At 45.6% G+C, this 11,668-nt stretch overlaps 2 protein-coding genes across 2 annotated transcripts; both read right to left on the bottom strand.

Moving 5' to 3' along the window:
• Positions 1-1,949: 1,949 nt before the first annotated feature.
• LOC123182154 (soluble inorganic pyrophosphatase) lies at positions 1,950-3,881 on the bottom strand. The gene is made up of 7 exons (XM_044594627.1): positions 3,585-3,881; positions 3,367-3,461; positions 3,188-3,295; positions 2,974-3,039; positions 2,739-2,859; positions 2,559-2,640; positions 1,950-2,448 (listed from the first exon to the last, which is right to left on the bottom strand). The coding sequence occupies exons 1-7, from the start codon at positions 3,718-3,720 to the stop codon at positions 2,406-2,408; spliced, it is 651 nt and encodes a 216-aa protein (XP_044450562.1). The 5' UTR covers positions 3,721-3,881; the 3' UTR covers positions 1,950-2,405.
• Positions 3,882-4,473: 592 nt separating this feature from the next.
• Positions 4,474-6,853, bottom strand: LOC123182155 (sm-like protein LSM3A). Its single transcript, XM_044594628.1, has 3 exons — positions 6,638-6,853; positions 5,878-5,973; positions 4,474-4,848 (listed from the first exon to the last, which is right to left on the bottom strand). The coding sequence occupies exons 1-3, from the start codon at positions 6,752-6,754 to the stop codon at positions 4,768-4,770; spliced, it is 294 nt and encodes a 97-aa protein (XP_044450563.1). The 5' UTR covers positions 6,755-6,853; the 3' UTR covers positions 4,474-4,767.
• Between the last annotated feature and the right edge of the window lie 4,815 nt (positions 6,854-11,668).

Genomic DNA, 11,668 nt, shown 5'->3' with positions numbered 1-11,668 from the left:
GCACATAAGATAAATTTGATATATCTGACACTATTTTCATCATCTTGCAAAAGGAAAATGGTGTGATCAGCATATTGCAACATGTTAAGTCCCCTATCTAAAATTTCTCCCAAATCTCCCCTGACAAAATCATATTGTCTAGCTTTGTCCATAATAATGGCCAAAGCGTCAACGGCCAAGTCAAACAATAAAGTGAGGGTCTCGACTTCGAAAATAAACCTCACAACCCCTCCTACCTTTGGAAAATCGTAAACAAACAACTTCGCCCCCTCCGCGATATCTCCTTTGTCCTCACCAACAATGGCACATCCACTTTCTTCTGGCTGGACGCTTGGCTTCTTTCGACCCCACTAGCAGACACCTACCCACACCTCTTCTCCCACTCCACCTCACCCTCAGTACTGGTATCACATGTCATGCATAATGGTTTACTCGCTACTCTGCGGAACCGCCTAACCAATGTTGCTTCTGTAGAGCTTGCGTCTGTTTTGTCTCTGTTGCAGGATGTTGCCACCAACGACGCGCCCGACGACAGGTTCCTCAACCACGGATCCTCCTTCTCCTCGAGGTGCGCCTACTCGTTGCTCTCCTCCGACCACGAGTTCGATCTCAACGCAGGGTACATCTGGAGCTCCAAGGCACCTATCAAGGTCAAGATCTTCGGCTGGCTTCTCTGTCGTGACAGGTTGAGCACGATGGCGAACTTACACCGGAAGACCATCACATCTGACTCGGTCTGCCCGCGGTGCACACTCACCCATGAGGACGCCGCGCACGTCGCCATTCTTTGCCCATGCGCGATACAGGTCTGGGCCCTCTTGGGGTTGCAGCAACCTCACTCCATCAACCTTCTTTGGGATACTACAACACCGGTCGGCCTCGACATCAACATTTGGCCCACCATCGCCCTCGCCATTCTATGGAAACTGTGGGATTCCAGGAATGCTCGTGTCTTTCGCAATGAACAACACACACCCCTAGATACTCTTCGGAACATTATCTCGGATTTCACGCTTTGGGCCTTTAGGTTTAAGGACCCCGTCAGTAGGGAGGCTGCCGTGTCTTGGCGCCTATACCTATCCTCTCGTTGTAACCCGTAATGTAACTTGCCCCTTGGGCCTTTTGAGTAATATATACAGGTGGGGATCCTCCCCCCCCCCCCCCCGGTGATTGTTCAAAAAAAACAATAAAGTGAGGGGGCATCTCCATGCCTCAAGCCTTTATGAGTTGTAAAATAAGGACCAATATTATCATTTACCTTGACCCCTACATGACCTCCTCTCATGGTACACATGATCCGATCAAACCACTTATCAAGGGAAACCTTTACGTTCCTACATTTGATAGACAAAAGGACACATTTATCTTATCAATAATCTTTTCAAAATCAACATTAAACAAAAGGGCATTTTGTTTCTAGTGATGGATAGAATTTAAAGCTTCATGTAGAACAAGTGAACAACCACACCTTCCATGATATATCTTCCTTTCACAAATCCTGTGTTGAGTTTGTGAGATGACAGGGCTCACCACTTTGCTAAGTCTATTCATTGACACTTTACTAATTATTTTAAACTCACACTCAGTAAACAAATAGGTTTAAACTTCTGAATTTGTTTAGCATCCATTCTACAAGTACATGATGTTGCGGAAGATGACCTGGATGGCCACATGTCCTCTTAGGAAACTAAGCAGCGTTAGCATTGGTACGACTCCTAATGGAATGAGGAACACACAATGTCCGGAATTAAAAAGATGGGGTCAGCTTATTCAATTTTGAAGTTTGGAAATAATCAATCTGACAAGGGGTGAAAAAACACTTAGCTCATATATCAATGTGACAAATTGTTATATTATTGTTCGGTTAGTAAGAACGGAAGATGATACACGGGCCAAACCACAAGGTCTTCAATACAAATTTAAGGTAGGTAGTACTGCAGTATCTCAGATATCAATGTGTCAAATTGTTATATTATTGTTCCTTCAGTAAGAACTCAAGGTACACGAGCCAAACCACAAGGTCTAGAATACAAGTTTGAGATATGGCATTACCACAGTATCTCAGATATCAATGTGAAAATTGTTATATTATTGTCCGTTCAGTAAGAACTGAAGATAATACACGAGCCAAACCACAAGGTCTCGAATACAAACTTGAGATACATAGTACCACAGTGATGGGAAAATATGGCTAATACTCCCTCCGTAAACTAATATAAGAGCGTTTAGATAGCTAAAGTAGTGATCTAAACACTCTTATATTAGTTTACAGAGGGAGTACAATGCAAGAATGTAGAAATGCAGACTGGCTTGGTTGTTCATCAGATCCCAAATGTTCCGAGGGGATCTTCTTTGCTTCCCATCATAGTAGGAAGGGCAAAGGAAAAATAGTAATAGTACACACTCTACTGCCTTAGGCTGTGCATAATGTATTCCGCGTACAGATCCCTGAAAAAGAATCAAAGCAATTTTTGTCAACATAAATCGACGCCTTGGAGCCTCGAGGACTCTCCGTCTTTAATTACAGGATCATATCCCCCAAAATGATGAGAGCTTACATGGAGTGCTGGATGGCAGCACGAGCATCATCGGCGGGGAGGAAGTCGTTGACAGCCACCTCCTTGTTCTCATTCTTCTTGTCTGAAAGATTTGATCAGCCAAGAATCACACACTTGAAGCCTGAAGATGCATGAAAGGGTTGTGGAAATGCGAGATAAGGCAAGCAATGGTATGCGTACAATCTTCGAAGAAGCGGCGGATCTCCTGGAGGCGATGAGGAGAGAGCTCGCTGAGATGGTTGAGGTTGTGGTACTCGGGGTCGTCGGCGCAGACGGCTATGATCTTGTCATCCTTCTCACCCTGTTTAAGAAAAATAGCAGAGAGTATGATATAAATATAAGCTTGATGCCAAAATGGTGGCTGGAAAGTTGACTTGAACACTTGGACAGAGATGAAGGGATTGGTTTAGCGTGCCTGATCGATCATAGGCATGAGGCCGATGGCCCTGGCCCGGAGGAAGGTGCCGGGGAGGACGGGTTCCTGGTTTGAAATGAAATGAAATAATTAATTAACACGCGGCTGTCAGAAAAAGAACGGTGGGTAATGCAGACGGTGATGCCTTGACAGGATTGTTAATTTGCACTTGTCATAACCGGAGCATGATTGGAGTGTTGGTCGATTCACTCACCTGCATGAGGACGAGGACATCGATGGGGTCGTTGTCCTCGCAGAGGGTGCGTGGGACGAAGCCGTAGTTGTGAGGGTACACCACGGACGAGTACAGGATCCGGTCAACCTGGCAGAGATGATGATCTCAGAACACATTCATGCGTGCCGATGCAAATTAACAGGGCAAAAGTTTCAGACCTTGATCATCCCGGTCTTCTTGTCGAGCTCGTACTTGACCTTGCTCCCCTTGGTGATCTCCACCACCACGTTGAACACCGCCGGAGCGCCGGGGCCTGCAGCGGGCAATTCGCGCAAGGGATCAATCAATCAGCACATGCGTTCCGCGTGAGCAACCAACCAACCAACAGCTCCGGCCAGACGGACGGATCTGAAACGAAATGGAGAAAGGGGCTCACCGATCTCGAGGTCGTGCCACGGGTGGGCGGCGACGGACCTCCGGGAGAGGGAGGAGAGGATCCGCTCGTTGAGCCGCGGCGTCTGCCTCTTGGGCTCCGCCGCCGCCTTCTCGCCGGCGGCCTTGTCCTGGCTCATCTTCGATCGAAGGAGGTCGCCGCTTAATCTGCTGCGTGCGCTGGATCGTTGCGCGGCTCCGAGGACGGGATGGCCGAAACGTCCGCGGCCCGGCGTGCATATATAGGGGAGAGAAGAGCAGTTGGCAGGGGGCGGGGGGACGAGCGGTGAACGCGTCGTCGTCGGATGTATGCGGTGCCGTGCCGGTGCGAAGCTTCGGCCCCGCATCCAGACCGATCACACCAACACGTGCACCGTCAACAAAAAACATAATAACAGTATAAACAAACTCGGCAACTGGCTGGGCAGAACCCCTGCACATGCGCAACGTGCATGGATCGATCAAAGCATCCAGTCACTCACGACGCACTATGCGCCCTCGTTCATACCTTAAATAAAGTACATAAAAGCTGCCACTGGCACGATGCTGCGGTCAAATTTAAATTATTTTTCCTCGTGATGGGGGCACACGCCACCATGTTCATCGACGTGCCGTGATCATCGTGTCAACTTTGTGGGGTTTCGCCCGGCTGGACGGAGTGACCCACCCACCACCACAGGTTAGTTTCGCGACGAATAGATTTATTTCATTTCACATCGAAGCACAAATCAGCTCGCCGTGAACTGACTGTGGACTGTTTCCTCAAAAAAAAAATCTGACTGTGGACTGTGAACGCGCAGTGAATGTTTATACTCCCCGCTCGCCCCTCCCCGTCCGTGGCCCGGAGTACGTACTGTACTGGATTCCAGTCAAAAGGTGTTGGGAGAGGATGATTAACTGAAGCTTCCCTCCACTGTGGTGATATGGTCTAATGGACGAACAGGTGCCGGATTCAGATGGATCTACATAACACAAGTCGAGTTCTGTGTTTGTTTGTTCTTTGTATCAGGATACATGGGTGATTAACTCAAGCTACGCGGTGTCTCGCGAGCCAGCAATGCTCCAGGAATCATGTATAAGCTGATGCAAGTCATCCGGATAGCCCTGCTGCCAATGCCCATTGAATGGTAGTTGTTCCGCCCTGACTTCAGACGGTCTCCAAGGGCGGCGAAACCAGTATCACGCCATCAGACGGTCCGCAAGGGCGGCGAAACCAGTATCACGCCATCTCCTCGGACAAAAAGGTAGGGGATGGTGCGCTTGCTAGTCTGGAATCAATGGAATAGCAAACACATCAGTAAGACTATCGCCTATCCGCAGCCAGATTGTAAATCTATTGCAAATCAGAGCTAGAAGTATCTGACAGCATTTTGTGTTGTTGTATCGACTTACCCCAAGCTATGGAAACTGTGACCACACAGATTTGTATAAGTAAACAAAATGAAGAAAACAAGTAACCAGGTTTAACAGCAAAAAATGTACGAGTAGTAAAATAAGATGAATTATCGTGTATACTCCCTCCATTTCTTTTTAGTCTGCATATAAAATTTGTCTGAAGTCAAACTTCGTAAAGTTTGAACAACTTTATAGCAAAAAAATGTCAACATTCACAACACAAAATCAATAGCATTAGATGTATCATGAAATTGATTTTCATACCATATCACTCAATATTGTAAATGTTGAATTTTTTTAATACAAATTTGGTCAAACTTTGTGTAGTTTGACTTCAAACAAATCTTATATGCGGAGTAAACACAAACGGGGGGAGTACATTGTAAAGTGACCAATAGACCATAGTGACATGACCCACATGGTACATCTAGTAATATGTCAAAGAATGTTTCACTAAATAAGTTCAAAAACCCTGGCTACCTACAATAACTGTAAGCAAAAAAAATGGTGCTATGCTTAGTATGCAATATAACACAAATGTTACCAGCAGAATACAAGCAGTTAAGGCGGCTCATTTATAAACACAAAGCATTTTACACGTTACTATGCAACTGAGACTGGGTTATCGTTAAGCAGCATCATGGTAATAGTGCACCTCCCAAATTACATGTGAGTAAGGAACTGAGGATAGTATGAACCATGGCTTCATGTTAAGCAGTATCATGGTAATCGTGCTAAACTCTCACTCCAGAGAGGCTCTACACATCTTTAGCACAAACTAGATAAACATATTGGAATAACTAACGATTTCAATTTGAAAAAAACAGTAGTAGGCAGTCCGAATTTGAACAAACTGAGATCAGCATATAGTTCAAAATTTTGAGGAACAAGAAAGCACTTACACGAACAATCTCCTCATAAGTCTCATCGTCAATTTCAATGGAAGTCACTATCTCTTCTACATCTCCAAGTATCATATTGAGATGTTGATCATACGCCTGGATCGAAGGAAGAATAAAGGAAACTTAGAAACAGAGAACCTCAAATAGTGGCCACACTGATGTCCCAGGGTCAAATTTCCCAACTGTAGTACAAATGAATAACAGTGCATAAATACAGCGTATGGCCCATGGGGCAGCATCATACAACCCACAAAAGGTTTTTTTCAAGTATACAATTGTAACGAATCAGTGAAATGATCATAATGCCCAACGGGCAATAAGTTATAACCCCTTAAGCAACCTGAAGTCTTACAATGAAATGCCGAGATGACTACATATTTCTGTGAACTCAAAATTAAAATACTACTTACATTGCAATACATCTGATTCCACTACTCAAAACTTTCAAATCAGCATGTTACGCTTTATCTACAGTAAGCAGTTATTCATGATGTCTTCAATAGAAGGGAAAAAAAGGACAAATCATATGAGGCCCCGCACAGATAAATTCGGGTTCTGATGCCTTACAGTTCAACCATAAGTAAACGGAAGCTCAGTTTACACACCACAACTCCACAGCAACTCGTTTCTCCAGGCAATAATATCAGTTATTAAATAGCATAAGCCAGCCTAAGCACATACTGGACACACAAACAAGAGCCCTGATGCAACCAAGCCCAGATCGACAGCACAAATTACGAAAAGGGGCGAGAAAACATACATGGAGCTTGCCGCGGAGCTCGCGGTCGGAGCGGAGCTTGACGTAGATGCGCTCGTCGAGGCTGAGCCGTATGAGATCCAGCGGCTCCTTCACCGCCACATCCTCCTCCGAAGCCATCGCCGCCGGCTGGTACCCGCTTCCGCTGCCCGCTCCCCAAACCCTAGCTTCTGAATCGCGAGCTCTTTCACTTCCGCGGCGTTCCGTTTTTTTCCCTTGCCGGGTCGGACAGGTACAGTATACAACCTACTTGGGCTTTGGACTTCTGGGCCCATATTGGTAATCTATGGGCTACTACTCAGCTAATATGTTAGCCCATATTACTTCCTTGTGCAAACTGAAAAATCGATGCTCCCCGCCCAGGGGGGAGCTCCTGTTCGGGGGAGCAACTAGTTGACGAGGGCTCCTTCGGGAGCCTCACAATGATCAGCGTCACTTGGCGCGCTCTAAGCCGTTCGCCACGTGTCGCGCTCTGGGCGCTCCCTCCGGATTTATATTTTTATTTTTCCACACGCGTTCCCGGCTTTTTAAACGGTTTTTTCTGGGTTTTTTTGAAATTTCGGTTTTTCAGCGGTCTTCATTAGCTTTTGAAACAAAAAAAATTGCGCAAAAAAAACGCGTTTTCTTTAATTTTTTTCCTTCCGTGAGAGGCACGGTTTTGATTTCGCGAGAGTCAAGGCCGTGCCTCTTGAAAACGAAAAAAAACGTGTTTTCTGTTTTTTCCCTTTCACGAGAGGCACGGTTTTGCTTTCGCGAGAGTCACGGTCGTGCCTCTCGAAAACGAAAAAAAACGTGTTTTCTGTTTTTTTTCTTTCGCGAGAGGCACGGCCGTACATCTCAAAAACAAAAAAACGCGTTTTTTATTTTTTTTCCTTCTGTGAGAAGCACGATTTTGCTTCCGGGAGAGACACGGTTGTGCTTTCGCAAGAGGCACGGCCGTGCCCCTCGAAAACGAAAACAAAACGTGTTTCTTCCGTGAGAGACACGGTTTTGCTTCCGCGAGAGGCCTGGTTGTGCTTTCGTGAGAGGCGCGGCCATGCCTCCTCGAAAAAGAAAAAAAATGTGTGATCTCTTTTTTCCTTCCGCGAGAGGCATGGTTGTGATTTCGCGAGAGGCACGGACGTATCTCTTTCGGAAAAGGAAAAAACCCATACTCCCAGTTCGGTTTTTTCATGAAAAAAAAGTTCGTCAAAACCTATCAACATGGGATCTATTTTCGAAGATCTCGACGCGAGGAATCCAACGGTGAAAACGGTTCGAGATTTAGACGTACGGTTTAAGAGATAAAACGTTTTGAATAAACAGATCTATGAAAAAAGGGAAAACTCCCAGGTTAGGACAAGTGGTGCACATGCAGCGTGCCACTTGTCACAACCTCGGAAGGTGAGAGTGATCTTTGCAATGAGTATTCCTCAATTAGTGATTTCGCCTGTTCGGCGCCTTAAGCGCCCGAACAGGTAGCTGGCGCCCGCAGCAACGCCTTGTGATGACCCACAAGTATAGGGGATCTATCGTAGTCCTTTCGATAAGTAAGAGTGTCGAACCCAACGAGGAGCAGAAGGAAATGACAAGCGATTTTCAGTAAGGTATTCTCTGCAAGCACTGAAATTATCGGTAACAGATAGTTTTATGATAAGGTAATTCGTAACGGGTAACAATTAACAAAAGTAAACAAGGTGCAGCAAGGTGGCCCAATCCTTTTTGTAGCAAAGGACAAGCCTGGACAAACTCTTATATAAAGGAAGCGCTCCCGAGGACACATAGGAATTATCATCAAGTTAGTTTTCATCATTCTCATATGATTCGCGTTCGTTACTTTGATAATTTGATATGTGGGTGGACCGGTGCTTGGGTACTGCCCTTCCTTGGATAAGCATCTCACTTATAATTAACCCCTCTCGCAAGCATCCGCAACTACAAAAGAAGAATTAAGGTAAACCTAACCATAGCATGAAACATATGGATCCAAATCAGCCCCTTACGAAACAGCGCATAAACTAGGGTTTAAGCTTCTGTTACTCTAGCAACCCACCATCTACTTATTACTTCTCAATGCCTTCCCCTAGACCCAAACAATGGTGAAGTGTCATGTAGTCGACGTTCACATAACACCACTAGAGGAGAGACAACATACATCTCATCAAAATATCAAACGAATACCAAATTCACATGACTACTTATAGCAAGACTTCTCCCATGTCCTCAGGAACAAACGTAACTACTCACAAATCATATTCATGTTCATAATCAGATGGGTATTAATATGCATAAAGGATCTGAACATATGATCTTCCACCGAATAAACCAACTAGCATCAACTACATGGAGTAATCAACACTACTAGCAACCCACAGGTACCAATCTGAGGTTTTGAGACAAAGATCGGATACAAGAGATGAAGTAGGGTTTGAGAGGAGATGGTGCTAGTGAAGATGTTGATGGAGATTGACCCCCTCCCGATGAGAGGGTCGATGGTGATGACGATGGTGACGATTTCCCCCTCCCGAAGGGATGTTTCCCCGGCAGAAACAGCTCCGCCGGAGCCCTAAATTGGTTTCGCCACGGATCTGCCTCGAGACGGCGACGCTTCGTCCCGAAAGATTCCTTCCGATTTTTTCTAGGGCGAAAGACACCTTATACCAGAAGATGGGCATCGGGGGGCTTCCAGGTGGCCCACGAGGCGGGGGGCGCGCCCTCCACCCTCGTGGACAGTGGGTGGCCCCTCTCTTGTGCTTTCTTCGCCCAATATTTTTAATATATTCCAAAACTGATTTTCGTGGAGTTTCAGGACTTTTGGAGTTGTGCAGAATAGGTCTCTAATATTTGCTCTTTTTCCAGCCCAGGATTCCAGCTGCCGGCATTCTCCCTCTTCATGTAAACCTTGTAAAATAAGAGAGAAAAGGTATAAGTAATATGACATAATGTGTAATAACAACCCATAATGCAATAAATATCGATATAAAAGCATGATGCAAAATGGACGTATCACCTTGCTGGGCCGGCCTGTGATGGGAAAGCGAGCGAACAAAAATCGCTAGAAAAGTGGAAAAAAAATACTGCTTAAGGAATCAAACTCACATCGCTCCGGGACGCAAGGCTTGTTCCACATTAGCTGACCACCACAGCCATTGGAAACTAGTGATTTTAACTAGCGCTAACCTTACATGAACTTGTGTGGCCGCGCTATTTATTTATCATTCAGTTTTTATTTTATTTTTATAAATCATGAATTTAAAAATGTTCATCGATTTTGAGACAAAATTTCACAAACTTAAAAAAGGTTCATCGATTTTCAGAAATAGTTCATCATTTTTTAAGAAAAGTTCACCGATTTTAGAAAAAACTTTATGAAACAGTTTTAAAAGTTCACCGTTTTCGAAAAAAGTTCATTGATTTTGAAAAAAGTTCAGAAAATTAAATTAAAAAATTCATCAATCTTGAAAAAAGTTCACTGAATTTTAAAGAAAGTTCATCAGATTTGGAAAACGTTTAACAAATTTTTAAAAAATATCAAATTTGAAAAAAGTTCATTGAATTAGAAAATAGTTCATAAATTTTAGAAAATAAATAGATATACTTGGAAAAAATCATCGAACAAGGAAGAAGGAAAAATAAAAACAAAAAACAAAAACAAAAAAGAAAATGAAAAAACAAAAAACAGAAAAAACGAAAGAAAGATGATAAGGAAAGAAAGTGATGGAACTTAACGCTTGTAGCTCCTGTGGGGGGTTGGTTACTGCAGTGCGATGTAATAAACCAGGAAATATTCGGTCGAGTCCCAGCTCTCACCAATTTTTTGCGCCTTGAACACGTGAAGGAGGCGAGCGGTGAAGGAAAGAGATAGCGGGTTGGACGGGAGGCGAGCGCGAAATGGGCCGAGCCCAGATAAAGCGGCTGCAGGCGCCGGTTTGCAGAAAACAATAATAACCGGCACCTGCAACCCCAAATAGGGTTCGCCCCGCCGAGCTTGAAGGGATAAACCACACTGCACCTATCCTACACCTCAAATGACGATCCCAGCAACAAAAGGAAGGATTACCATGGAGATTCTCAAATGGCATTATAACGAACGGCACCACGAAAAGACCGGGGGAAATGTGTTAGACCAGCGATCTCGCCTGTCCATAAAACAAGTTCAATGCTAAACATCGAACACAAACTCACTAGTTAAATGGTTTTTTGACAGGGCATTCGACGTCAAGGGCCAGCTTATGCTCAGTATGACAGCAAACTACAAGGGAGTAGCCACCTTGTAAACACCGAAGTGTTTGTCAGGCTCAGCCCCGCGCCAAGGCGGTTTCCAGTGATCACTAATCCGCTCTGAGTCACCAGGGGACGTCCCCCGGCTTATTATCTTATCTGCCATTGATACTAGTATAAAACCATCCGATCCGCCATGGAGTCATGTGACCTGAATTAGTTGAATACCTCGTCGACTGACAGATTTCCCACGTACACACACCAAGAGAGATGTGCTCCAAAGCCATTCCACCCCAGTTCAGGGCTCGTTCGGCTAATCCGGGGACCGGAGGCAATTACTGGAGGGGGTCACGGGGGATCAATTCTCTCCGATTGTCTCCGATCCCCACCGAACCGAACAGGGGCGCTATGAACGCGGCGGCTCCGAACAAGGCATGCCGCAAGTTCCTCCCCGGCGTCATCACCTCCGTCGCGCCTTGTTCGTCGCCGTTGCTGCATGTGACCCGCGGCGAGCAGAGGTCGTGGAGCTCCCCCCTGGCGAGGACGAACGACGGCGCCACGGAGGGCGAGCCGGAGGCGCCGGGGGAGGCCGAGGGAAAGCAGGGAGACGAGGAAGTGGCGAGGAGGAAGACCGCCGCGCAGGAGGTGTTTGAAGGCTTGTACATCTGCGGCTACGTCCTGTTCTACAGGATTGGCGAGTGCGTCTGGTATAAAGTGAAGGAAGGTATCGCCAAACTCCGCAAGAAACGATGATATATGCTGCGGGTTGATCGGGTTAATTACGTACTGCGGCAGTACTTACTGCGTGCTTATTAGTCCCTTCCATGCTCGTTG

Source organism: Triticum aestivum, chromosome 1D (genome assembly GCF_018294505.1).
Source record: "Triticum aestivum cultivar Chinese Spring chromosome 1D, IWGSC CS RefSeq v2.1, whole genome shotgun sequence".
Classification (NCBI taxonomy): domain Eukaryota; kingdom Viridiplantae; phylum Streptophyta; class Magnoliopsida; order Poales; family Poaceae; genus Triticum; species Triticum aestivum.
The sequence above is the reverse complement of the archived record's forward strand: the minus strand, read 5'-3'. Positions and strand labels throughout refer to the sequence as shown.

What these genes read in the sequence shown, in the direction of transcription:
- LOC123182155 (XM_044594628.1), bottom strand. Translation starts at nt 6,754, where the DNA reads ATGGCTTCGGAGGAGGATGTGGCGGTGAAGGAGCCGCTGGATCTCATA. An exon ending in AGCTCCGCGGCAAGCTCCAT is followed by an intron (nt 5,974 to 6,637) that starts GTATGTTTTCTC and finishes CCTTCGATCCAG; the next exon opens with GCGTATGATCAACATCTCAA. An exon ending in CTTATGAGGAGATTGTTCGT is followed by an intron (nt 4,849 to 5,877) that starts GTAAGTGCTTTC and finishes CATTGATTCCAG; the next exon opens with ACTAGCAAGCGCACCATCCC.
- LOC123182154 (XM_044594627.1), bottom strand. Translation starts at nt 3,720, where the DNA reads ATGAGCCAGGACAAGGCCGCCGGCGAGAAGGCGGCGGCGGAGCCCAAG. An exon ending in TCATGCCTATGATCGATCAG is followed by an intron (nt 2,860 to 2,973) that starts GCACGCTAAACC and finishes TTTCTTAAACAG; the next exon opens with GGTGAGAAGGATGACAAGAT. An exon ending in CCGCCGCTTCTTCGAAGATT is followed by an intron (nt 2,641 to 2,738) that starts GTACGCATACCA and finishes CAAATCTTTCAG; the next exon opens with ACAAGAAGAATGAGAACAAG.